The sequence below is a fragment of the Ochotona curzoniae genome, unplaced genomic scaffold (assembly GCF_017591425.1).
Source record: "Ochotona curzoniae isolate NIBS_2020 unplaced genomic scaffold, NIBS_Ocur_1.0 contig_2688, whole genome shotgun sequence".
NCBI classification, from domain to species: Eukaryota; Metazoa; Chordata; class Mammalia; order Lagomorpha; family Ochotonidae; genus Ochotona; species Ochotona curzoniae.
The window spans coordinates 5,652,016-5,676,744 of NW_024465553.1; the positions used below are offsets into that span (position 1 = coordinate 5,652,016).

General features: G+C 46.8%; 2 protein-coding genes across 2 annotated transcripts in view; one reads left to right on the top strand and one right to left on the bottom strand.

Moving 5' to 3' along the window:
• The first annotated feature begins 1,935 nt into the window (after nt 1-1,935).
• Nucleotides 1,936-8,545, top strand: LOC121153109 (corticosteroid-binding globulin-like). The gene is made up of 4 exons (XM_040975570.1): nt 1,936-2,548; nt 5,298-5,568; nt 6,191-6,338; nt 7,570-8,545. The coding sequence occupies exons 1-4, from the start codon at nt 1,936-1,938 to the stop codon at nt 7,753-7,755; spliced, it is 1,218 nt and encodes a 405-aa protein (XP_040831504.1). The 3' UTR covers nt 7,756-8,545.
• Nucleotides 8,546-13,217: 4,672 nt separating this feature from the next.
• Nucleotides 13,218-24,729, bottom strand: part of PPP4R4 (protein phosphatase 4 regulatory subunit 4) — a 72,016-nt gene continuing 60,504 nt past the window's right edge. Inside the window, exons 18-25 of the mRNA XM_040975571.1 lie at nt 23,493-23,534; nt 23,321-23,395; nt 19,970-20,039; nt 19,482-19,568; nt 19,134-19,227; nt 18,220-18,290; nt 16,342-16,489; nt 13,218-13,894 (exon numbers count right to left, since the gene is read on the bottom strand). Coding sequence (XP_040831505.1) covers nt 13,870-13,894; nt 16,342-16,489; nt 18,220-18,290; nt 19,134-19,227; nt 19,482-19,568; nt 19,970-20,039; nt 23,321-23,395; nt 23,493-23,534 — 612 coding nt within the window. The 3' untranslated portion in view covers nt 13,218-13,869. The remainder of the gene's footprint in view (nt 13,895-16,341; nt 16,490-18,219; nt 18,291-19,133; nt 19,228-19,481; nt 19,569-19,969; nt 20,040-23,320; nt 23,396-23,492; nt 23,535-24,729) is intronic.

Here is a 24,729-nt window from a genome sequence, read left to right on the forward strand (position 1 = left end):
TGCAATTCTAGGTTTAACTTTTTAAGCTTATTTACTTTTTAAAGATTTATTTGTTTTTATTGAAAAGGCAGATTTACAGAGAGAAAGAGAGGCACGGAGAAAGATTTTCTATTCACTGGTTCACTTCCCAAATGACCGCAATGGCCAGAGCTGAGCTGATCCCATGTAGGTGCAGGGTCTAAGGCTTTGGGCCATCCTCCGCAGTTTTCCCACTCCATAAGCAGGGAGCTACATGGGAAGTGGAGCAGCTGGGACACAAACTGGTGCCCATATGGGATGCCAATGCTTGCAAACAGGGGATTAGCCAACTGAGCCATCAGACTAGTCTCAGGATTTATTTGAATGGCAAAGTAACAGGGAGAGACAGGAGAGAGAGATCTTTCATCTGCTGGGTCCCTCCCTAAAGGAGCACAACAGCTAGGCCAGGGCAAGGCCAGGAGCCAGAAACGCCTTCCTGATCTCCAATGTGGGTGGCAGGAGTCTAAGTGCTTGGGTCAGTTTCCAGTGACTTCCCAGCCGCATTAGCAGGCAGCCTGATGGGAAGTGGAGTAACCAACATGAGATGACATGGTTGCAAGCAATGCACTTAACCCACTGTTCCACATGCTGGCCTAGGTTTAAGTGGGTTTTTTGTTTTGTGTTTTAAATACATGTTAGTGTCCAAATTCCTGCCAGGATTCTCTTTTGCCCACATTCATGCACAGGGGGATTCTTTTGTCCCCATCCATGTCAACACAGTGCTGTTTGCTTGCTTGTAGTAGCCATCCCCACAGGAGGGAGCGGCCTCTTACTGTGGGTTTGACTTGCGCTTGTCTAATCATTGAGCAACCTCTCCTGTTCCGCTCACAGGATTTTTATAGCAACTCTGGGTCCATTCTCGAATTAGGTTTCTTTGCTTGGATTTGGTTTGGTTCTTCAGTTGTAGTTGTTCTTTACAGATTCTAGATAAAATATTGTATCAGATACATGATTTGCAAGAGTAGTTTCCCATCCTATGTGTTGCCTTATTACTCTATTTTGTGGTTGATCTTTTTTTTTTTTTTCAGTTTTGGGGCACAGCTGTGGTTTCAACTGGGGAATGTGTGAATGTCTTCCTCATTTTTGAAGTATAGTTTTGCAGAATGTAGGATTCTTGGTTGGCAGTGCCCACTGAGCAGATATTTGACATAAATTCAGGTCAAATACCTTCTTCCTGCCTAAAATCATGTCAATAATTAAAAATTATTTTTGTTGGGCCCGGCGCAGTGGCGCAGTGGTTAAGGTCCTTGCCTTGCACGCCCGGGATCCCATATGGGCACCAGTTCTATCCCGGCAGCCCCGCTTTCCTTCCAGCTCCCTGCCTGTGGCCCGGGAAAGCAGTTGAGGACAGTCCAAGGCTTTGGGACCCTGCACCCGCATGGGAGACTCGGAAGAGGCTCCTGGCTTCGGATTGGCATAGCATCGACCATTGCGCTCACTTGGGGAGTGAATCATCGGACAGAAGATCTTCCTCTCTGTCTCTCCTCTATGTATATCCGCCTTTCCAATAAACAAAATAATAAAAATAAATCTTTAAAAAAATTTTTTTTTGTTTTATGATACAATTGAATAGGCACTGGGGTCTCTCCTCCCCCTCCTCAAGCTCACTCCCCTCCCCCACTGATCTCCCCTCCAGTTTTACAATGGGTGTCTTTCGTGAACTTTGGTATTTTGGTGAGGATTAGATAAAAGAATGTAGGTAAAATAATATCAGGACTGGGTGTCTAGTAGGCAATTGGTCACAGCGGGTCCTTAAATGAGGACACTGAGGCTGTCCCAGCTGGGCTTGGCCCTGGAGCAAGGCACTTCAGGGGGGTTTCTTGCCAGCCTCCTAGGACACCAGCTCCCATTGAATCAGGGGCTACCACGTCTCCTAACAAGTATTTCTGATTTGGCAGGGCCTGGCCACACTGGACAATGCCTCTTGCCACATACACCTGTCTCCTCTGGCTGTTAACAAGTGGCCTCTGGACCACTCAGGCTGAGGACCCCCCAGATGACGGCATCTGTACCAGGAGCCCGCACCGGGGCCTGGCTCCAGCCAACGTAGACTTCGCCTTCAGTCTCTTCCGGCAGCTCGTGGCCTCAGCTCCAGACAAGAACATGTTCATCTCTCCCGTGAGCATCTCCATGGCCTTGGCCATGCTGTCCCTGGGCGCCTCTGGCCACACCCGGACCCAGCTTCTCCAGGGCCTGGGCTTCAACCTCACTGACACCCCTGAGGCTGAAATCCACCAGGGCTTCCAGCACCTCCACCGTCTCCTTGGGGAGTTGGGTACCAGCTTGGACATGACCCTTGGCAATGCCTTGTTCCTTGACCACAGCCTGGAGCTGCTGGAGTCATTCTCAGCAAATATCAAGCTTTACTATGAGTCCAAGTCCTTGGCCACAGATTTCCAGGACTGGGATGGAGCCAGCAGGCAGATCAACAAATACATAGAGAATAAGACACAGGGGAAGATTGTGCACCTGTTCTCGGGCGTGGAGAGCCCAGCCACCCTCATTCTGGTCAACTATATCTTCTTCAAAGGTAGCCCTGCCCTCTCTGCTCTGCCGGGACCCCTCCACCATTGCCAAGGGTAGCACCAGCTGTCCATACCCATGGCACATACTCCAGCTGGGGTTTCAGTTTCACATATGGGAGACTTGGTCTTCACCATGGTCCTGCCAGGAGGGTGGAATTGCTAAAGTTCATAAAAAGCAAAATGATGCCCAGGGCTTTGCCCATATCCTAGTAGGTTGGCTCAAGGCCTGCCCCATCACTGTGGCCAGTCTGGCTGCCTTATGGTCTAGAATATTGACAAGGCACTGGCTCATGGCCCCAGAGACTAGACACACAGCCAAGAACCTGCAAGCTCTGCTTGCATCCACGGGGCACACGCTGCCCGAGATGTCCCACTCAGCTCCGACCAGACTCTGTCCCATCCAACTGCAGTCCCACTCACCCCAGACCTACTGAAAGCCCTAGAATTTGTGTTTTTAAAAGCAATTTTGTTTGAAAGACAGAGAGAGAGACAGCAGACATCCACTGGTTCATTCCCCCAAAATCTACAACAGCTTGATGTCTACAACAAGCCATCTACAACAGCCGAAAGTCTAGTACATAATCTAAGCCTTCTGTGGTGAGTGATGGGACCCAGTTACTTGGGCCCTCACCTGTTACCTCCCAGAGTATGTTATCCAGATGCAGAAATCCGTAACATGGCCAGGACTCAATCCTATTCACTCCATCATGGACTATTGGACACTCCAGCAGATGGCTTAACCGCTATGCCAACCACCACACCCACCAGTACTACCACCACCCTCCAGTGTCACTAGGGCCACCCAGGATCTGGCTACCCCCACCACCTGCCCTCCTGCAGCTCCCCACCCCCCGGGTCCTCCTAGCACCTGTTAGTGCTTCTCTACCTTACCCATCTCTGGCACCAGGCTGGGCTCCCCCAGCAGAGACTGCCCTCTGGGAAGGTGTGTTAACTTCATACTCTTATTTCCAGCATCCGTGTCCCTCTGAGGGCCCAGGACCTTTGCATGGTGCTTGGTGCCTGGCAGGAGCCCAGGATGGGTTCCAGAGGTTTTGGCAGCATAGCCTTGTGTCCCAGGATCAGGGGACAGGAGAGAGTGAGCCTGCTGAGAATGAGGGAGGTCTATGCCCTGCTAGGCAGGCTGGCGGCACAGGGGAAGGCAGGTGTGGCTCTGCACACATTTTCTTAGCCCTCTCAGCACCACAGCAGGTCTCTGTCAGACCAAAGAAACTTGGCAGATCTGAACATGGGACCAGTCACTGGCAGCGGGGAGGGACCTCGCTGCACACAGATCTGTGGAACCACAGAACTCTGCAGCAAGGCCTTGGTTCAACTGGGGGAAATAGCAATACTTCCCGCAAGCCAGGAGTGATACCACTACAGTCCCTGGAGTTAGAACATGTAGCATCATGGCCCTGGCATGTTTCTTATTTAAGTACATATATTTGAAAGGCAAAGTGACAGAAAGGGAGAGATTTTTCCACATGCTGTCCTGCTCCCCAGGTGGTGGCAGTAGCTCCCTAGAGTTCCTTCCTAGTCTCCCTTATGGCTGCAGGGGCTAAGCACTTAGGACATCTTCATCTGCCTGTCTAGGTGCATTAGTAGGGGGCTGGATTAAAAGTAGAGTAGCCAGCACTCAATCAGCACCCCAACATGGGATGCTGGCAACACAAGCAGCAGTTTAACACACTTCACCAGTGACAGCCCGAGGGTTCATTCCTTAGTGGATTGTCTCAACAACTCTTTTTTAACAGAACACTAAAATCTTGCTAAAAGATTGTCCAGGGGAATCAGCTTTGCTCTCCCCAACTCCCTCCCCTCCCCTAAATGCTTCCATTTCTCCGCCACCATATTCCTAAGAATGTTCAAGCAGGTGTCCTGGAGTGGTTGCTAACTATGCTATGCCTTGTTTTATGCTGAGCTCATTTGGGGTGGGCACAATAGCTCAAATTGCTAATTTGCCTGAGCTGGCATCCCATATAGGCACCGGTTCAAGTCCCGGCTGCTCTAATTCCAATCCTGCTCCCTGTTTGTAGCCTAGAAAAGCAATGGATAACTTGCAAGTGACTCCAGCTCATGTGCCGTGAGGAGGCAGAGGCAGGCAGGGAGTTCACGCTCAGGACCTGCAGGCACCAAGGGTGAAAGTGTTTGCAGCTGCTGAGGCCCTCAGCCCGCTTCTGGACTTCCTTCAGCCCTTCCCCACAATCAGTGGACAGGACAGGGGTTCTTACACTGACAGTGTAGAAGTTGCCTAGACAAGGGTCTCCCAGAAGCTCTGTCCTGGCCACCTGGCAACAGCCTCACAGGGGCTTCTGGGCTCAAGGTCAGGTGAGCTGAGTTGTAGGGGAAATCCTGGCTTCCGCTAGGGCATCCTGAAATCTCACTCCGACTCTATATTGGGACATGGAACTTGGAAGGCAGGACCATGGAAGTCAGGGGAGTGAGCAATTTCCACTGGGCCTGCCAGGCCACCAGGTGGAGGTGGACGGAATGCTCCAGCCCCCAAATTGCCCCTCCCTGCCCCTGACCAGGGACCTAGGGTTTGGCAGCCAAAACTGCCAAATCTTGTTCCAGAGCCATGACCCAGCTTCCCCCTTGCCGCCTCTGGGAGCTTTCCCTTCTTCCTGGAAAACCCTGGCACTCAATGCAGGACCTGCCTGGTTACCAGCTACGCCTGGCACCCTGCTGCACCTCTCCCCACCCCCAGCATGAGGTCACCTGCCCTACCAGGCTATGTCCTGCTTTCCCTCACAGGCACATGGGCACACTCCTTTGACCAGGAAGGCACCAGGGAAAAGAACTTTTATGTGAATGAGACGACCACAGTGCTGGTGCCCATGATGTTCCAGTCCAGCACCATCAAGTACCTGCACGACTCAGTGCTGCCCTGCCAGCTGGTCCAGCTGGACTACATGGGCAATGGCACCGCATTCTTCATCCTTCCTGATGAAGGCAAGATGGACACGGTGATCGCTGCCCTGAGCCGGGACACCATTCAGCGGTGGTCCAACCTCCTAACCAGCAGGTAAGCCTGGGCAGCTGCGGCAGCTTCTCAATTCATGTGACTTCAGAAATGGAAGGGCGGCTGGCCCTCCTGCCGTCCCCTCGGCTTCAGTTCCAGGCACTCTCGCTCCTTCTGGGATGTTTAAGAACAAAACTCTTCATCTGGTGTCAAGTGTAGATTCCCAGCCCAGCTGTGGAGTCCACCCCCTTCACCTTTCTAGAAAAACATTGGTGCTAGCCCGAGCCAGGTGCCAGCTGCATCAGCCCAAGCATATGCTAATTTCCTGCGGGATCCCAGAGCTTAGCCCCAGAGGCCCTGAGCTGCCGTGACCCACTACCTTGTTCACAAGGGTACATGGCTCACAGAATGCAGTGGTGTCCGCCAGGCTGGCCAGCTACTCCTTCCACTCCTCTGCTGCTGGTGGGGGCTGACTGGTCTCTGGGGGCACCATCAACCCTGAATGCCCCCTTGGTCCAGCTGTGTCACAGGTAGAATCAGCTTGTTAGCCTGAAGAGGAAGCTGTCTGCGGGCTGCCTCCTGCCCATCCCCTCCCCTGGGTCCAGGAATACATCAATGTAAGAGGGTGGGGGCAGGAAGGATCCCAGTGGCCCCGGGACTGAGTCCACCTGCCGGTCCCATGCAGCTGGGTGCACCTGTACATCCCGAAGGCCTCCATAACCGGGGACCACAAGCTCAGAGGTGTGCTGGCAGCCATGGGCATCTCAGACCTGTTCACCAACCGGGCGAATTTCTCCAACCTTGCCAAAGAGGCCCAGCTGAAGGTATCAGAGGTAAGCATCTGGCGAACCCAGCTTTATTTTTTGCCTCCAAATTTCACCATGAAAAGATAACAGCCAATGCTGAGTCCATTCATGTACAGCTCCCTAGTTCTGAGGCTAAGAGCCCAGGGTCTGCCCAGGCCCTTCATCACACAACAGGGTAGAGAGGCTTGGCAAAATAGTATGTTGTCCCCTGATCACCCAAGAAGCTATCAACAAGGGTGGCAGTCACAGCCCAGGCACCTGCCAGCCCTGCTCCCCACCAAAGGGCCCTGTGGTTTCGGGGCAAAGTGCAAACAGTCCCTGGCCAGAAGGACGAGAGAACATGGTAACTGTCCAACTGGGCTCACACTGAGCCTTCTAGCCAATGCACCCCTCACCCTTGCTGTCAGCTTGATGTTGCATCTTTCATTGATTCCAAACACTCGGACACAGCGCCGCCTCCTGCCAGCAGCTGTGCTGAGTTCTGGGTCTCCCTTCATGACTTGGGTGCCCCTCTGTCTCTGGGACCCATGTGGGGCTGTGTAAACAGGCTGGTTTGTGGGTATTGTCCAGTTTCGCCAAGGGGGACCTCCCATACAGAAGCACAAAGAGCTCACCAGTGCTCACTGAGCTGATAAAGGGTGAGGTGGCATTGAACCTCACATCTCTTGACTCGCAACTGCTTACTGTCACGAGGCAGAACTGCCCTCAGCTGCAGCTATAACACCAGATATCACCGGCTCCTTCATTAGCCAGGTAGCAAGTTGCCAAAGGCTTCTGTGTGAGCCATCAGATCTTTTATTCATTTCAAAATTTCTTCTCATTTTGAAACCAACCAGGGGATACATCAAGAAAAATTCACCTGTTAGCTAGTGGGCTTTGCTGGACAGAACAGGGGCGCCTTACATAAATCCCATCCCGGTATCTCCCTAGCAGAGTGAAAGGTGGGGGCTGTGGGGGATGAAGTCGCCCTCTACTAACCTGGGATCCAGAAGCCGAGTTGAATCCATGGAGCCTTAAGCTCTGCATGTGTGCTCATCCTGCCTTTTCTGGAAGGAGGTAACAAAGATGCAGCTGAGTTCTGGAGGGCACTAGAGCTGTGCTCTACACCTGGGGCTGCTGGTTAGATAAGGAGGCAGCAAGGGACTCTCTGAGCCTCAGCTTCCCCATCCATCAAGCAAAGGATGTAAGCAATCCTTTGCCATGGGAAGTGCCTGACATGCAGAGGTGCCCACCATCATCCCTGGTGCACTCCTAACAGGTGGTCCATAAAGCTGTTCTACAACTGGACGAGAAGGGAGCAGAGGCTGCTGTCAGCCCTGGAAGGACTCTGCAGCTTGTTTCTGAACCCCTCACCATCAGCTTCAACCGGCCCTTCCTCATCATGATCTTCGACCACTTCACCTGGAGTAGCCTGTTCCTGGGCAAGATTGTGAGCCCAGCCTAAGGACGGGTCCAGCCTGGGGCCACTGCTCCATCTGACTTTGGACACCTGCAGAAGTGGGAGGTTTCTGCCAATTTCTCTCAGTTTTCCTCCCACAAGCCAGAGTTGCCCACCTCTGTGCATCTTGTAATAAATACCCATCACTGTGAGTCTGCCCGCAAGTACAGCAGAAGGAGAAGACATGGGGACACGGAGGACAAACCCCCAGACCCTGTGTCTCAGACTCTCCAGGTTATTGTAACAAATCCCACAGGTGAGGTAGCTGATAGACAACAGGGATTAGTGTCTCACCATTGAGGAAGTTGGAAGCCCAGAGGGCACCTGCCTGGCCAGGTTCTGATGACAGTCCGCTTGCTGGCTTTCATGCAGTTGACTCCTTGGTGTGTTGTCACACATCAAATAAAGTTCAGATCTGGACAGGACTCTTCGATGAGGGCACAAAATCTGTCACCAGCCTCCACTGTGGCCTCATGACCTCCCACCTGTTCATGTTTTCATCTGGGGGTTGAGTGTCAGTGGAGGATTTAGGGGGGATGGGAGGACACAGACCTTCAGGTCATGATGTCTTGGCTCCCGTAAGATCCCAGCCCTCATGGCACTTGTTACACTGTCTGCTTGGCAGGTGATAGAATTCAATCGGTTGGGTTTTGCTTTGGTAGTATGGTTTTTATGGTGCTCATTTTTACAAGGCAAACAACATGGCATTATCAGCTCCTCTACTCTGGTTCCTCCCTGCTAAAAACAATTCACATCTTAGTATTGGATGTGTGTGTTCCCAAATATAAGAGTATTTCCAAAAGTTTGTGGAAAATGTACCTTCTGACTCCAACCCACCCTCTTTGTTGCCTCCAGCTCCTGGAGAAAGAGACCTGTCCTTGCCCCTCTGGGAGAGATCAGAACAGATAGGAAATCAGAGACTATGAGCCATCCAGGCCTGGAGGGGCTAGGGGATGGAGGCTGACCTGCTCTGGAACCCAATGGGACACTGCTTGTTGCAGGTCTTGCTGGGGCTGAGTTCAGCCACAGCAGGTCCCCACACCTGGGTGACTGGTGCAATGTGGACGGTTGGGAGGACAGGGCTGAGGGGTAAAGTTTATCAAATTTCCTTATCTTTCTGTCGCATCTCTGCATCTCCATGCCAACTGATGTCATGGTAACCAACAGGCTCACTGACTTGGCTAGCTGCCCCTATCATTGTCTATGAGCTTGTGTAAGTAACTGGGGGACATGGTTAGGGCAGCTGTGGGTGGCTGTGCAAATGTGTGCCTGTTGGCAGATGGACGTGGTGTCTCCAAGAGGTGCCACAGCAATGCAGTCTTCTCCCTGCTTGGTGTGTCCTTGGCCATGGCAGGCTCAGTGCTGGATACCAGAGGGCAGGCAGAAGCCCCCAGCTTGACAGCTGCTCCACCCACAGGCCAAGAACCCATCCAAGCCTCCCTCCCTTGCTGGTGCTTTTTAAGCCACTCCAGGCTGCACCAGGGGCGAGGATTCTGAGGCTGGAGATCTTGATCAGTCTCACCAAGAGCTATTTGGACAATGTGTACACCTGCCTATGGGTGCTCGCAATACCTCACACACCAAAGCATGCATCAATCATTGCATTAAGAGAAGTCAGAGAGAACCAAGCTCTTTGATGAGCTTGACCCCAAAGCTGATTAACTCTCGCAGATCCCACTCTGTTCAAAGACACTCTAATCACCCCAAGCCAATCCCCTCTACCTTCACCACCACCAACTCACTCTTCCTCCCCTCCCATTTGGCCAGCATGGGCCTAGTGCTTGGAGATTTTCTAGGCATCCCTCACCAGGTTCCACCCACAGATGGAATCAGGTACCGAGAAGGGCTGGTCAGGTTCCCTTAAGGCCCAGCCGTGCAGCCCCATGGGTTTGGAGTCCTTAGAGTTTCTAGATTGCACCACCCTCTTTCAACCTCTGAGGGAGGTGTCAGCATCAGAAATGCTCCAGACACATGTGCATTCTCTGAGGGTAGGGCTGCATCAAAGCTCTTCTATTCTCCACTTTTGTGACCTGAGACAAGTGACATTTCTGCCCTTGGATCCTTAGCACGGAAAACGGGGACACTCCCACCTGCTGCATAGTTAGGAGGCTAAATGACATAGCAAACATACGCTGTCCGGTGGTGTTTGGCACACTGCTATCTAACATGTGCATCGGATAGAGCAGAAGTCGCTATGACCTGTATAAAGGAGATGAGAATGAAATAGAGAGTTGCTTGATCCAGGTCACAGTGACAGAGGCCAGACAACAAACATCACCTGACTCCCGATCCCAGTTCCTCGTGGCCCAGCCCGTCTAGAGCAGCACTGGGTGTGATGTGGAAGCCACTGGCAAGAGAGCTGCCACCACGAGATGTGTAAAGCCCCAGCGGGCAGGGGAGTCACCTCCAGGCCACCCCCAGGGCCGCCATCCAGGTGCAGTCATGTGCCCACATGCCGGAGGCCTCCTCTGCACTGAGGGGGCTGCTTCTCTCAGAACCCTGCCCAAGCAGTGGCTGACCCTGCAGGCCATTTCTGCTGCGCTCCATGGGTGCCTGGATGCATGCTAGACAAAGTGGCAGCCAGAGGGGACCCTGCTGCCAGTACACAGCACCATGAGAAGGCTTCTCTAGGTGAGGGTAACCTCAGGGAAGCAGAGTGAATAATGTGCAAGTTTAGAACAAGGCAGGGAAAGGGGACTGTGACATTATCTTGCTCTCATGCTGCTCCCGGGGACTTCAAGTGGATCTGACTTTTGCCAGCTGGGAAAGAAGTCTAGAAAAAGTTGCTCCCCAAGGCTCGCTTCTCTCATCCTTCACCTTGTCTGAGACAGCCAATGGCATATTCTTACACAGGCAGCATCGCTCTCCCAACCATCTCGGTTACACAGAATTTAACATGCATCTCATCCCATGGAAAAGCAGCAAATGCACCTGAAACATCCTTGGGCAGCTGATTTCTGACACAGAGACAAGGAATTAGGAGTGAACTCAGAGAATCATGAGAACTAACTGGTCCTGGGAGGTCAAGTGTGTAGACTGCATGCCTAATTAGATTCTGATCAAGCTACTAAGTGTACTTAACATCACTTATTGATTAGTTCACTTGAATACTTGACGTTAATTCCCTCCTGCATTCTCTCCAAGACAACCACTGATGCCCATGAAGGGGCAGCCCATCCTCAGCTCCTGGGGGGGGGGGAGAGAACTCCACATGACAACCACTGATGCCCATGAAGGGCCAGCCCATCCTCAGCTCCTGGGGGGAGAAGTGAACTCCACATGACAACATCAGTGGCTTGCTGTGTTTGTCATATATTTGTGAAAAAACAGTGGAAAAAGGAATAAAAGAGGTTCTAAATTCCCCACTTAGAAAAGGTAAAATCTCAGGAACAAAGTCTAGGAGAACCTGATGTCCCTTAAATGAAGCAGGGCCAGACCCAGTTATGACGAGGCTCGTGATGGAAAGGCACGCAGCACCAAGCACGCAAAGCCACAGCATGACGACTCCATCTCACACTACTCCGTGGGCCTCTTCTTGAAGAGAGATTTAGCATGTCCTCACATTCTCTTCAAGTTCCCAAGATACTGGGTTTCACATTTTCCCAGGTACACGCCAATGATGGAAAAAATGCAGAAGGATGACGCAGTTGATCTCTCTCACATACATGAGTCAGAGTTCCAGCTGAGGGTGTGGGATCTGAACACTGCATGAGGCCCGAGTGTCACGTGTTAGAAGTTACGACTACACAGACACACTCATCCATACACGCACAGAATCATGCCGGGGCAACTGGGAGCAGGTGACTAGATTCATCTTGTTATAAAATTCCACTCAAGCTGAAGAGACCATTTCAGTTTGTTCAGACATTGCCCAACGGCTCACCCTTTCAGAACACAATGCCCAAGTTCAGAGAGAGAAAGCATCTTTGAAATGTGCGTGAGGTCACAGGAGAAAATTTCTGCACATGCCTTGCTTTTTGCCCTGCATCCACTTCCGCCATAAATCTGAGCTCTCTGGGCCTGGTTTTGATTTACTGAAATTCTAAACTTAACTATGCAAAGTTTTAATCATTCACAGAAAAATGAAGGCGAAGTCTGCTTGTGGCTCCAGATGGAGAGAGATCGTTATCACCCAAACATTAAAGGATCCATCTGATAAGCTGTTAAACTGGAAAATCCTGAAAGACTGGCAGTCTAGTTTCTGATGTGAGTTGACAGCATGGGTGGAACTTCATAGCTATCCCCAGTTTCTATTAATTAGACATGTATGCTCTTGGAAGAATAATTTTAATAAGTATTTCAAAAATCCTAGAAATTATGTTTTGTGGGAAAAAAAAAAAAAGCTTCCAGAGGAACTCTGCCAGCTGGTTTTACTGGTAAGCCAGCGCCTGGAATAAGACCATCACACAAGTCTCTGCACACCTGATTTTTCATAAGCATCAGGTAGGTTTCCCCAAGTAACTTTCACCATCTCCCAGTGCATCATGGGAAAATAAAAGCTTCTAACTACTGAGGGTGTTACTTAACAGGTGACGGGAAAGTAAGAGAGTCAGTACTGTGAGTCAACGGGGGAGAACTTAGGAGGCCTCCTATGTGCCATCGCACACAGATCTAACATGCCAGATTCCACCACACGGAGGCTGCTGGGATACATGATCCAAACAGTGCCACAAAATCCACAAAGAATGAACTGGGTTCCTTTAGGCAGCTCATGATGCTTCTCCTGTCTACTGGATTTTCACAACTGACAGAATGAGTTGAACAATTCCATTTACCTGTCTGTCCTTTGAGGAAGTATATTAAGAATAATTTAAGATAGCCACAAAGAGCCTATGTGGAAGGAGAAGGGGAAAGAAACAGCTTAGGGAAGTCTCGTACTGAACGCTGTATCCTGAGTCATTTCCAGCAGGCACTGTGACGCTTCTCTTACTCAGTACTTACAAAGGAACTGCTTTACTCACCAGTTACAGAATAAAAACTGCAAGAAAGTGTTTAAAACTTTTTTCACCAGCACAGGTATCTCATTGACCTATGTTTTATTTTGCTTAAATTCATTATTTATTATTTCACATTATAAAAAGTAACCACACACGCATATGCATTCACAAATTAGAACATCTTTATCATACATCAGTATATTTAAAAAAACAAATATTTTCTAATACCAATATAGATATATGCTGATTGCATCTTAAAATATAGAAGCTGACAATAGCTTCATACAGTATTCTCAAGAACTGACATTTTTAAAATTAAGAACTGCATATGTTCCACAGGCAAATTGTAATGGACATATTTGTATTAATACAAATAAATGCTGTTGACATAGCTTAAGCATGATGGCTTGGAATAACAGCTGATTCAAACTAGACACATCATTTTAAATTAAATGAGGACAAATACAACCTAAAGTGCAAACAAATTATTTATAAAATAAATTCTAAGAAATAAAGAAAATCACCCGACTATCATTTTTAAGGTATTTATAGCTCAAAGTTTTCAGAAATCCTGGTAGAATTTTCATTGTCAAATTCAAATTTGGGAATGGCCAGGTACAATAGGTCATGACAATGGCAGGGCTGATCATACCACATGCATCGCTTGCACCCTTTTTAGGGAGGACTTTCCCAGTGGGCTTGGAGGGTCCTGAGAGAACACAGTACCTTTCTGACCTCCTCCGTGCCAAGACCCCCTTCAAATGATTATCCTGTCACAGTAATTTCAGCTAACTGGGACTTTTATACAATCGTAAAAAGGCAAAAACTACAGGACTGTTGTTAACTGGCTGGTTTCCTGCATAGGCAGACCACTCGTCTCTTCTGCCGCCGTATTAAGCACATACTTGAAACGGTTTCACACTGCACTTCACTCTGACGTGGGGATTCTGTAACCACATTATTTTTTGAGAAATATATATTACACCTCCTAGGGAATCTAATCTCAAATATGGAAAGTTTAACATCAGATGCCATTCTTTTCCCATTCATTAAAAAAAAAAGGAAGAAAGAAATGTTAAAGAAAATAAAGAACAAGAAAACAGAGGGCCCCGCGTCATTTCTGTTTTAGTCCTTCAGTCACCTCGTCAGCTCTTGGCTTCACCTCCTTCATCGAGCAGCTGATCTAAGGGTTGGATTTTCTGGATTTTCTTCAGGAAGGAAGGACAGACATTGTGGGAGGAGGAAGAGAAAGAACAAGAAAATGGAGAAATATGGAAAGAATTGGTGGGGGAGGGGACAGAGGAAAAGAGAAAGAAAAAAGAAAACAAAACAATAAATTTTACACATTTAATGTTTACAAAGTAAATAAGCACAGACATATGCTTTGAAGAAATCTAATATCTAACAATGATGATCGAGGAAAAAATAAATTATACATGAAAACAACATGAAATGACCTTGAATTACCAAAAAGCCTGTGTGCTCCTTATCATTTAATTCACACAATTTTCCTACAATTTTAACTCTTTATAACCATAACAGAAATGACACAGGCCTAAGCTACATAGCTGTCCAATCCTAGAGAGCTGATAAGTGATATCCACCCGTTCTTCCTGAAGACCCCAGCATTTACTTGTAAGTACCAGACGTGTCTTTCTCCAAAGCTGCAGGATGCACTGCACACAATTTCTCTGATTAGCAACAACTAACATGATACTCTCTGAAATCACATCAGAAACTGATTTGTGTAAGATTGGACATTTTCACCTGGACATGGCATGCCTGGGAACTGCGGAGAAGGCTTTGCACAACAAAAGGCCGTTTCTCACGGCTCAGGGGCAGGGCACACTCAGAAGGGATGGGATGAGAGCCGCAGCAGAGGGACATGTGGTCAGGCACTGGCATCTCCAGTCCCAGGGACGAACCACAGGGTCTGTGGAATACTCACAAAATAAGAAGCAAGCCAGGGGCGATTTGCTATCAGAGCAGGTCTAGATTCATTTTTCAACCATCAATTACACATACCCCTCAGATTACATATTTATATTGAGAAAGAAAAATCTTGTCTTAAAAATAAATTAAAAAAATGTGGGGGGTGCGAGGGACAGACACCCTCCTGGTTCCAGCTGCCGAGACACTGAAGCAGTAGATAGGAGCTCTCCCGATCCCTCTCCCTCCCTGCCTCTCTAGCTTTTAAAACACATGAAGTAACATAAAAAGGAAACCCATCTTCAACAATGAAAACAGATCAAGAGAGTAAGCAGAGAAGGGAATGCTTCTGAAGCTACAAACTACATTCTTCAACGAAGACATGGCAGGGCAAGGCTCTGAGAGCAGCAGGGTTCCAGGCAGCAGAGGGGGCGCTCAGGATGGGGAGCCCCACATATCCACATCTCAGAAGAGAAACCTTGAGCTGGGTGCACACACGAGGCCCCAGTGCTGAACTGAAGGACAGCCGCTCCTCAGCGGCTGCTGAAAGGGGGGCCCGAGGATCAAGCTCGGAGCTCCCCAGAGACCACTGCCAAGTCCTCAGAACACGGAACTTCGTAGAATAACCACCACAGCAGTATCTGTGTGAGGAAAGGAGACCTAGCAGTACCCACCTCGGGCACCCCTCCAGGACCTCTGTGCCCTGCTCTGTTCACACTCTAACAGAAGGCTCTCGGCAGGCTCAGATCTTTCCAAACTTCCAGGCTCGGTCTCTGGACCCCATTGCCTGTCTCTGGACAAGCTGCCCTGGCTGCCGCTTCCAGCACAGCATGCTCTCCCTGTTCTGGCTTCCTGTTCCAATATTTAACACGAAGGAAAAGCATGCCCTATGCGGTTACCAAGCTTTATTCTGTTACTGCTACTTTTTCCCCATAATGCAGTCCACTCTTTCTTCAAGAAGCATATCCCTAAATCTGGAAGATACCTGTCTATGCTTGCACACCTGCAGTGGCAAATTAAAACCGAGAATCACAATTCAATTGGGTACTTATATGAAGTTCCAATAAAAAAATACATATGAGCAAATTTATTTGAAAATGTTCATGCAGTGAGATAGGATTAAAAGAAAAATCTGAATTTTTATTCTGTTTGGTCAGAAGATGCAGTGTCCTACATGAAGGAGCAAGCCTGTCACTACAGGTGTCTTCATAGGTCAATCACTCATGTAGAGTCTCTCACGGTGCTCTTTAAGCAAAACCACATGCTTCAATCCCAACAAGAAGCAAACAACATGTGTAAAGGAAGACAGGAAGAAGACAAGGACAGAGGTCCCCCAGATCCTCAACTCAAAGTGACGCAAGGTTTTGCTGTAAATCACCTCAGTATGTAGCACCCGAAGCTGGAGTCTCAAGAGACACAGCTGTACCCATGTTTCTGAGTCGTGGGTAGTTAGACACCATGTTCAAGCCTGGTGTTTGAAGGGACGTCACGATAAGCAGCATCTTTACAGAGATAGAGTCTCTGCCTGCAGACAAGTACTTCCCAAGAGAACAAAGCACATCTCACATATTAGTGGGAGCCAGTGAAAGGTTTCATGCTGATTCCCTAACATCAGAGCGTGCTATATAAACTATCCTACCGGCCCGTGACAGCCCCTGGCTTCAGACTCTCACGGGAAGGCAAGCACACTGAGCAAAAGGAGGGGCACCAGCACCTCACTACTTACAAGGTGGCCTTCCGCGCCTGCGTGTCTTTACTTCCAGTGCTCTTTGGGTCAACCGGGTTAGCTGTCCCACGGGAGGTACTTGGTAGGGGAGGATTAGGAGAAAAGGAACTTGGAACAGTACTGGCATTACGAGTCCGGAATGAATCATCTGGAAGAAAAGCAAGTAGTCAGACCTGGCAGGAACGCCAAGATGCTAACTGAAGAAGGAAAAGATTAATGACAGCCAAGTGCTTCTCCCTGAAAATCTTCTGTGACAGACTAATTCGTACAGAGGAAACTGCCCAGAATTAAGGCTTTGAAAACTGTCAACCCTGTGAAGCCATCAGCACAGCTCCCAGGAAGGGACCTATCACCATCTAACAAGTCCTCACAACCCCTGACCTCTCCTGTCCCCTCCCACCTTCTCCAAGCCATCTGCTTGTTCCTATCATTATAAGCTAATTTGCATTTTCTAGAATTTTAGGTAAATGAATGATACAAGCATATGCTCTTTTTTAGCAGTCTTCCTTCATTCTGTATAATTACTTAGAGGTTCATTCATATTGCATACATCAAGACTCCATCGCTTTCATTTGTCTGGTACTGAATGAATATGCCAAAGTTACTGGCAGCTATAATTATATGTGCATTAGCACCAAGTTGAGCTGACTGCAACTCATTCTCCATATACACTTACAATTTTTAAAAGAACTCTGTATCAAAGATCTCAAATGCTGAATGTTCCTTAGTCCTTCCTAAAAATTCATTCCTTTGTTGAGATCAAATAAACAGTTTTTGTATTTTTGTCCTAACTACATCTTGACTCTGGTTCAACAGCTTTGTTGCTGTCTCACTATGCTTTATCTTGTCATGTTAGATGTCTTATAATATTAGTCTGCTTTGTAGAGCTAGTGCACATACTGTACGTGGATGGCCGTGATTTCATTTTAGAAAGATTATTCTGGAAAATAATTTTGGAAATTTGGAAAAAGATTATTTTGGAAATCCTGTTTACAGTATGGCCAAATATATAAATGTATTTTTTGATAATAATAAAAACAACAAAGTAATTAATAAGGGGAAGATAACAATACTCAAAATGTAACCTAACAAAGGAAAAAGAAACTAAGCTCTTGAAATATTCAGATCTTATATCAGATTCCTTTATACATATTTTTAAATTACCATGGATCGATATTATCATTTCTCAACTAATATTCCCAAAGCAGAAAGTTAAAAATAGAGCCACTGGTAAATGTTTTAGCAACATTCCTAGTAGAGTCCTCTGGTCTACTCAGTAGAACCCAGCCTGCAGGAAAGTCCTCCCTGCCACCTGATTGTGGAAATTATGTCCTGTCACAGGGAGCCACTTCCCCTAGCTGCAGGTTAGCAACTGCGTCCTGCCAGAGGGTGGCCACACCCACTGGCTGCTCCCCACCTGTGGCCCTGGACCCCTCCACAGTACATGTGAGTAACTGTAACAGCCTGGGCAGGGATGAAGACCAGGAGGACAAAGCTTATTCACTCTCTGTCACTTCACAGCTTGTTGGCCCCTGGAACAAATTTTCCAATATGTAACACCAAACCCCTGCTGCTTTTCACATTCTTAAAACTTATGGTGAAAACTTTCTATTACTCAACAGGCCCTCAGACTATGAAAAACCCCGTCCCATCATTTTGTCTTTTAGCTCTTTCCAAATGATTAAATTCTGGTTGTTAACACAGTGAAGACAAAGCACTATCATCAAACATTTTCTCTAAGAAAAAGTGTAATTTCACAGAGATCTGACAAATTTGGTGTGGAGAGAACCACTGATTCTATGAGTAAATAGGCCGTTTTTACAAAATCTTATTTTATTAAGTTCAGTGACTTTTGTTTGTTTTGTTTTTGTTACTTACCAGTTAAGGAAAGTATAGCAGTTTTTGCTAGCCCTGAGGCAGAAGGTGTGTATGCTGCTGGGGAACTCTTACTGGAAAAGAACACAACTTAGATGAACACCAAGAACAAGCTCTTCTGGATGCTGCCCGTCTGGTACCCGGCACCCTCTGGATGCCGCCCGTCTGGTACCCAGCACCCTCTGGATGCCGCCCGTCTGGTACCCGGCACCCTCTGGATGCCGCCCGTCTGGTACCCGGCACCCTCTGGATGCCGCCCATCTGGTACCCGGCACCCTCTGGATGCCTCCCGTCTGGTACTTGGTACCCTCTGGGTGCTGCCTGTCTGATACTTGGCACATGAGTCTCAGTAAAAGCCGCCTTCCCCGTCTAGAGAACATGCTTGCTCTTTTTCTCCTCCCTTGTCTTTTCACGCCATGCCTCAAGACACTTCATATGTCTAGAACGTAAAAGCGTTTCCTAGAGTTTTCATGTCATCAGAATTACGGTTTTTCCTTCGATGCTCAGCAGATCTTCATTGTTGCGAGAATTCTGCTGTGACCACTTGGCCACGTGAATGTGCCAGGGGCAGCTGTACTCTATGCGACCAACATAGAAGCTGCCCACACCCTCTGAGCACGGGTGCGTTCCCCTAGCAGCGAAGCGGAGTTGGGCCCGTGGCCCTCCCCACAGGATGACACGCGGACTCTGTGCGAGACAGTGTAGGCACTGTGCTTCCAAGAATGCCAGGCCACCAATTGTTATGCAAACCATATCTCTTTTTTAAAAACAAAGCTTTACAAGAAAAGAGAATGACAAATTATCACCCTCTCACAAAACTCAACATTAATTCTAAATTTGATAACTATGTAACTATTTCACATAACAAAGTTTGATTGCAAAATTAAAAATTTAGTTAAAAAGCTGACAGATCATACCTAGCACACTTGTCTAAGCTGCCATATTTTGCCTGAAAAGCTTGATTATTAAAAGACTGGCTTCGAATCAATTTGGATTTCTTGATTTCTTTGCCTAGAGAAGCAAAAGAAAGAAAATGAGAACGTGCAGTTGTTTGGTTCATTCATCCCATGCTCCCCAACCACCACCATGGTGAGCCTGGCAGAGGCAGGTCTGGGTGCACCATCCCTTCCTGATGGGAGCTGCCTGGCATCTCACCACACGGTCCATTAAGAACCCGCAAAACTCTGGTAAAGGGCCCCAGAGACGTCTGGTAACGGAGCAGGCTTTGGCTGAAGTGCTGGTAAGACATGAAAAGAAGCTCTTACTTGTTGATGGGTTGCCAGAAGAAGGTCCAGGCACGGAAACTGGGATGCTCTTGGGCAGATTTGGCATGGGTGTTTTAGTGTCTCTACCTAAAATAGACTCTGTTTTAGGAAGGGTCATTTTCTCTGAGTCCCTATTCATGTGCAAAGAAATCCACCGCAATGCTGAGAACACCTCTCCCTGCCTCAGCACTGCAGACAGCCTTACCTTGTGCCCATATTTCAGTCGCTGCTACACACTGGCCCACTCCACTGGCTCCCGCTGCCCTTACACACTAAGTTTTCCTTCTGAAAGCTCTGACCCTCCCCATCCCCAACACGTGTACCACACAATCCTCAAAAACAACCTTGGAAACATAAAGAAAGTGAAGCAATTTGAAAATTAAGCAATTTTAAATACCAAATTACAAACTCAGCATGGTCTTTGAGAATACTAAGGGGAAGCATTAATTAATAGAAGTAAGTGGTAAAAGCAGAGGAAAGTTACTTACGTTTCTTTTCAAAGATTTGATCACTCATGGGCCTTCCATCATTCTGTTGCTTCTCCTTTTCCAACTGCTCCTGTTATTAGAATATCAGCTTAGTATTTAGGAAACAGATTCAGGAAACTGTTCCAATGAGACATTATGCTAAGCTTTAGAAATAAATACAAGTATGATTCACAAAAATTGTCAGAAGAAAGTATGCCTTTCCACAGCAGCGTCCAGAGAATTCACACTGGGTCCAGGCCTGTGCTCTTTGAAAAGCTGCAGGACAGTGCAGGGGATGGGTCAGACTAAAACAACAAATGTGGTATCTCTGTCACAGAGGGCCTTTAAGTTCTGTTCACTGATTCTCGTCAGAAAAATATTTTGTTGCCACTGGTTATTTTGATTTCTGCTTGGTAAAAGGCAAAATGCTATTTTTCTGTGAAAAGAGAAAACAGTGTATTGGATTTGTGTCTTACTGATATAAAATATATAAAAAAGAAATTTTGTAAGTGTTTTAACTCGATGAATTTTCCCAAACTAAACCAGCTCTACTATGGTAAAATATAACATCACCAAAATTTGGAGGCCCATTTTCCCTCAGGTTAAAAAAAAATTGGTGGATAAAATATATTCTGATCAAATCTGCCATAAGTGACATGGATGCAAATGGGGAACATTCTTACAACAGCTCATGGAAAAAAGAGAAAATTGACAAGGCAGAGAATTTCCACAAAGGTCTGGATTATATAAACGCATAAATTAGAAACGTTTAGGTGGGCTTAGCAAGGAATCGTCTGTTTGCTCCAGCTTTTCCCCTACTAGCTTCATCCTATTAACTACAGTCACCTTTAAGTCCCTGCTTACTAATTCCTGTGGTAAAATCAGCCTGATTTCTGCCTTGTGTTTAGGTCATTCAGTCCTAAAAATGTCTTGAGTTCTTCTTCTCAACCCCTTCCAACACTGACACTGTGAACCCTAACTTAGCCCTAGGATGCACCTTGCCTCCAGAGGATTTCCACTAGTCTTCAATCTCACAGCACATGGATTCTCAGTAGAGGAATAAAGATACACAACATGTAAATGGACCACATGAAAATCTGAGAAGCAACAAGTACCACATGGAAGATGTAAGCCCCTAGAGAGGCTCAGCAGACAAATGGAGGGGACAGAGAAAGACCTGGTGACACCGAAGATGGCGCAACAGACATGACTCACTTCAACATGGGTGCTATTGCTTTTTGAAGTTTTCACTTATTTTTCAAAGATGTACATATTTTTACTTGAAAGTCAGAGCTGCAAGGAGAGAGAGAATATGAGAGGTCTCCTATCCATGGATCACTCTCCAAATTGTCACAGCAGTGGCGGCAGGAGTTGGGCCAATCCAAAGCCAGGAGCTAGGAGCCTCCTCTAGGTCTCCCACATGGGTGCAGGGGTCTAATGCTTTGCACCATCCTCCACTGCTTTTCCAGGCCCTAGCTGGCAGAGCTGGATGAGAAGTGGACATGAACCAGTGCCCATATGGGATGCCAGCACCACAGACTGGAGAATTTGCATACTATACCACTGCGCCAGCCACAGAGGGGCATAGGCTTTAAAACACTGGCCTGAGGGATAATGACAGAGGATCTAACATGAGTCAAGAGAGAGAAATCGGAACAGGACGTGCATTTAAATAGCAATGGCTCAAATCTTTCCAAATTTGGGGGTGAGTTGGGGTGAGGAATATTTATAGATTTAATAAAATCAGCAAAGCCACAACAGTACAAACCTAGTCAGTCATACCAACACACATCCAAGCAAATTGCTCAAAGTAAAAGAGAAAAGAAAAAAGTCCTCAAGAAAGCCAGAAGAAAACCTCCATGTACAACAGAACAACAAACTCAAATGCCAGCAGATTTTCCACTGGATGTTACTGCGCAGGAAGAAGAAGCTGCCAGCCCAGAATTTTATATCCAATAAAGATATTCTTCAAGAAAGTAGGTAAAAACAAGATATTTTCAGATAAAGGAAAAAGAAAAGAAATCAGTCACCAGAAAGCCTGCACTCAAAAATTTGCTAAGGAAAATTCTTCAGCCTGAAGGGGAAAAGATGTGGCTCTCCCGCAGCGTAGGGAGAGGGCCCGGACTAGCAAGCACCGAGTAAAACAGCAATGCTCATTCTCCTGCATTCCGCTCAACACACAGCAAATCAGGAGAAAACACTGAGCGCTGTGTGACACAGGTGCAATCAGGTGGAGTGCATCTGACTACTGTAACACGGAGCAAGGTGTGGAGTGGGGACAGGGACCTACAGCACTAAGTGAGGCGGTATGAGATTAACGGTCATTTACACAAGAGAAACTGTCAAAAATAATTCCTCAAAAAACTACAAATCATTATTATAAGAATCAGAAGGAGGTTATCACCTTACATTCTAAAGAGAATATGAGAATATCACAAACAACTTTAGACCAACAAATTTGACAGGATGTATAACATGGATATGTCTATCAGAGGTCTATTAGGAGGTGACAGATAAACACGTTATGATATATCCACAATATGAATATTATTCAAAAATAAAAAGGAGTGACCTAGTGACATATGTAACAACACAGATGAGTCTTTAATTATACTGATGGAAAGAAGCATTAAAAAAAGACAGAGCTCCTTTTTATAAAAAATAAAGGAAAGATGCAAATCTACAGTGAAAGAAACAAGATCAGTGGATGTTGGGGCCTGGAGTAGACAATACAGGGAACTTTCAGAAGAGTAAAAATGTTTGATATTTTGATTGTGGTGCTGGGTCCATGAATACGTTCCAGTGTCAGAAGCCATCCAATTGAGGCTCCGATGGCAGGACGGCGCTGAGCAAACCTGCAGCCCATACCACAGTGCCTGGCTTTGGGTACTGGCTCTGCTTCTAAATCTTTCTTCCTACTTTCGCGCACCTGTGAGGCAGCAAGTGCCGGCCCAAGGTCCTGGATCATTGATACCCCTGTGGGAGACCCAGAGAAAGTTCTAGAATTCTGACTGGCTCGAGTCAATCCTGGCTGTTAAGGACATTTCAGGAGTAAAACAGCTGACGAAGCTATCCCTCTCTCTGTCTCTCACCACCTTTCAAACAGGTAAAAATTTAAACAAATTACACTGTACGTTTAAAATATAGTTCATTTTCTAACAATTTTACTTTAGCATATCAGGTTTTTGCAGTGATGTTTTCAAATACAGTTTGTATTCCTCTTTCATATCAAATTTCAGAAATCAGTACTCTTTAGTATTTAAGAAGAAATACAGGGACGCAAACTTGTAAAGGGTTTTTAAGTTTAACAGCAGAGCCCAGCTAACTGTGGTCAGAAAAAAGAATTTGTGTGCGCATGTCAAAGCAACGTACCATTTCCAAAAGAAGTAGTTCTTCTCTTTCTTTCTCTTGGTCCAACAAATCTTTTTCATAAAACTTTTTTTGAAACTGTTTAAAAATTTAGAACAAAAGTTGTGACATGTTAATGATGAGTTTCTGCCAACTTTTAAGTACCTCTTCAATGTCAGGTAGAGAGTCTACTCACAGCATCCATAGACATTTCCATTCTGTCCAATTCTAAGACGGTCTACAAAGAAAAATGTTTCCATCACTCAATCAAATCAGCCAGTAATTGTTAAAGGAGATACTTTTCCAGAGGAAAGTGCAAGGAAGACTACACCGGACAACTCTCCGGCTTTGTCCCACGGTAGATTACACTGATGATCAACCTCTACAGATCAGCACAGGATGCATTTTAACTTCCTAGGCGTGAAAACAGCAAGCCCAGAAATAACGGCAAATATGTAATACACGTAATTTAACTTCTAGTAAACTCAGTGCCAATATTTTCTGACTTTTTAAAATTTTTAATTTTAAAATTCTTAATTTAACAATTCAAATGGAGCAAGCTATGATTTGGCTTAAAATCCAGCTGTGCTAAATTCTCCTGCACTGTCCTTTTACAGTAACAGCTTCTTCCATCTTGACATGTTGGCTCCACACCTCCTCTGCACCCTCCCTTAAGAGTAACAGTAAGGTCTATGAAAAATGTATAATGTATGCCATGAAATATTCTCTTTAAAAATAATTTTTCATACTGAAAAACTGATTAGGTCAGTTATTCTATTTTTTAAAGATTTTGTTCACTTGAAAGTCAGAATTACAGAGAGATGGAGAAAGAGGGAGACAAAGAGACATATCTTCCATTCACTGCACACTCCCCAGATAGTTTCAAGAGCCAGGACTGGACCAAGACGAAGCCAGGAGTCAGAAGCTTCACCCAAGTCTCCCACGTGAGCGCCAGGGCCAAGCACTTGGTCCATTCTCTGCTTCTTTTTCATGCAAATTAGCAGGGAGGCAAATCAGAAGTGAGACTCAAACCTGTACCAATATGGCATCGCAAGGCAGCAGCTTAATGTGCTATACTACACAATGCTCACACCAGCTGTTCTATTTTAATCTGAGATTTATACAGCTTCCTCGTGAGTCCCTGTACTGACACCTCAGTTTGGTAATCATACTACAGAATTCTTATGGGACACATGGACATCATTATGGGAAACATACTTGAGAGCTGTACTCCAGAGCCTGGTGTGATGACTCAATGGCTAAATCCTCACTTTACAAGTGCTGGCATCCCATATGGGTGCCAGTTCATTCCCTGGCAGTTCCACTTTCCGTCCAGATCCCTGCTTGTGGCCTGGGAAAACAGTAAAGGATGGCCCATGGCCTTGGCATCCTGGACCCTAAAGAAGCCCCTGGTTCCTGGCTCCTAGCTTTGG

Bases quoted from the DNA above. Each gene is read 5' to 3' on its own strand.
- LOC121153109 (XM_040975570.1), top strand. From the start codon at position 1,936: ATGCCTCTTGCCACATACACCTGTCTCCTCTGGCTGTTAACAAGTGGC. The intron at 5,569-6,190 runs GTAAGCCTGGGC...GGTCCCATGCAG, and splicing joins TCCAACCTCCTAACCAGCAG to CTGGGTGCACCTGTACATCC. The intron at 6,339-7,569 runs GTAAGCATCTGG...CACTCCTAACAG, and splicing joins CCCAGCTGAAGGTATCAGAG to GTGGTCCATAAAGCTGTTCT.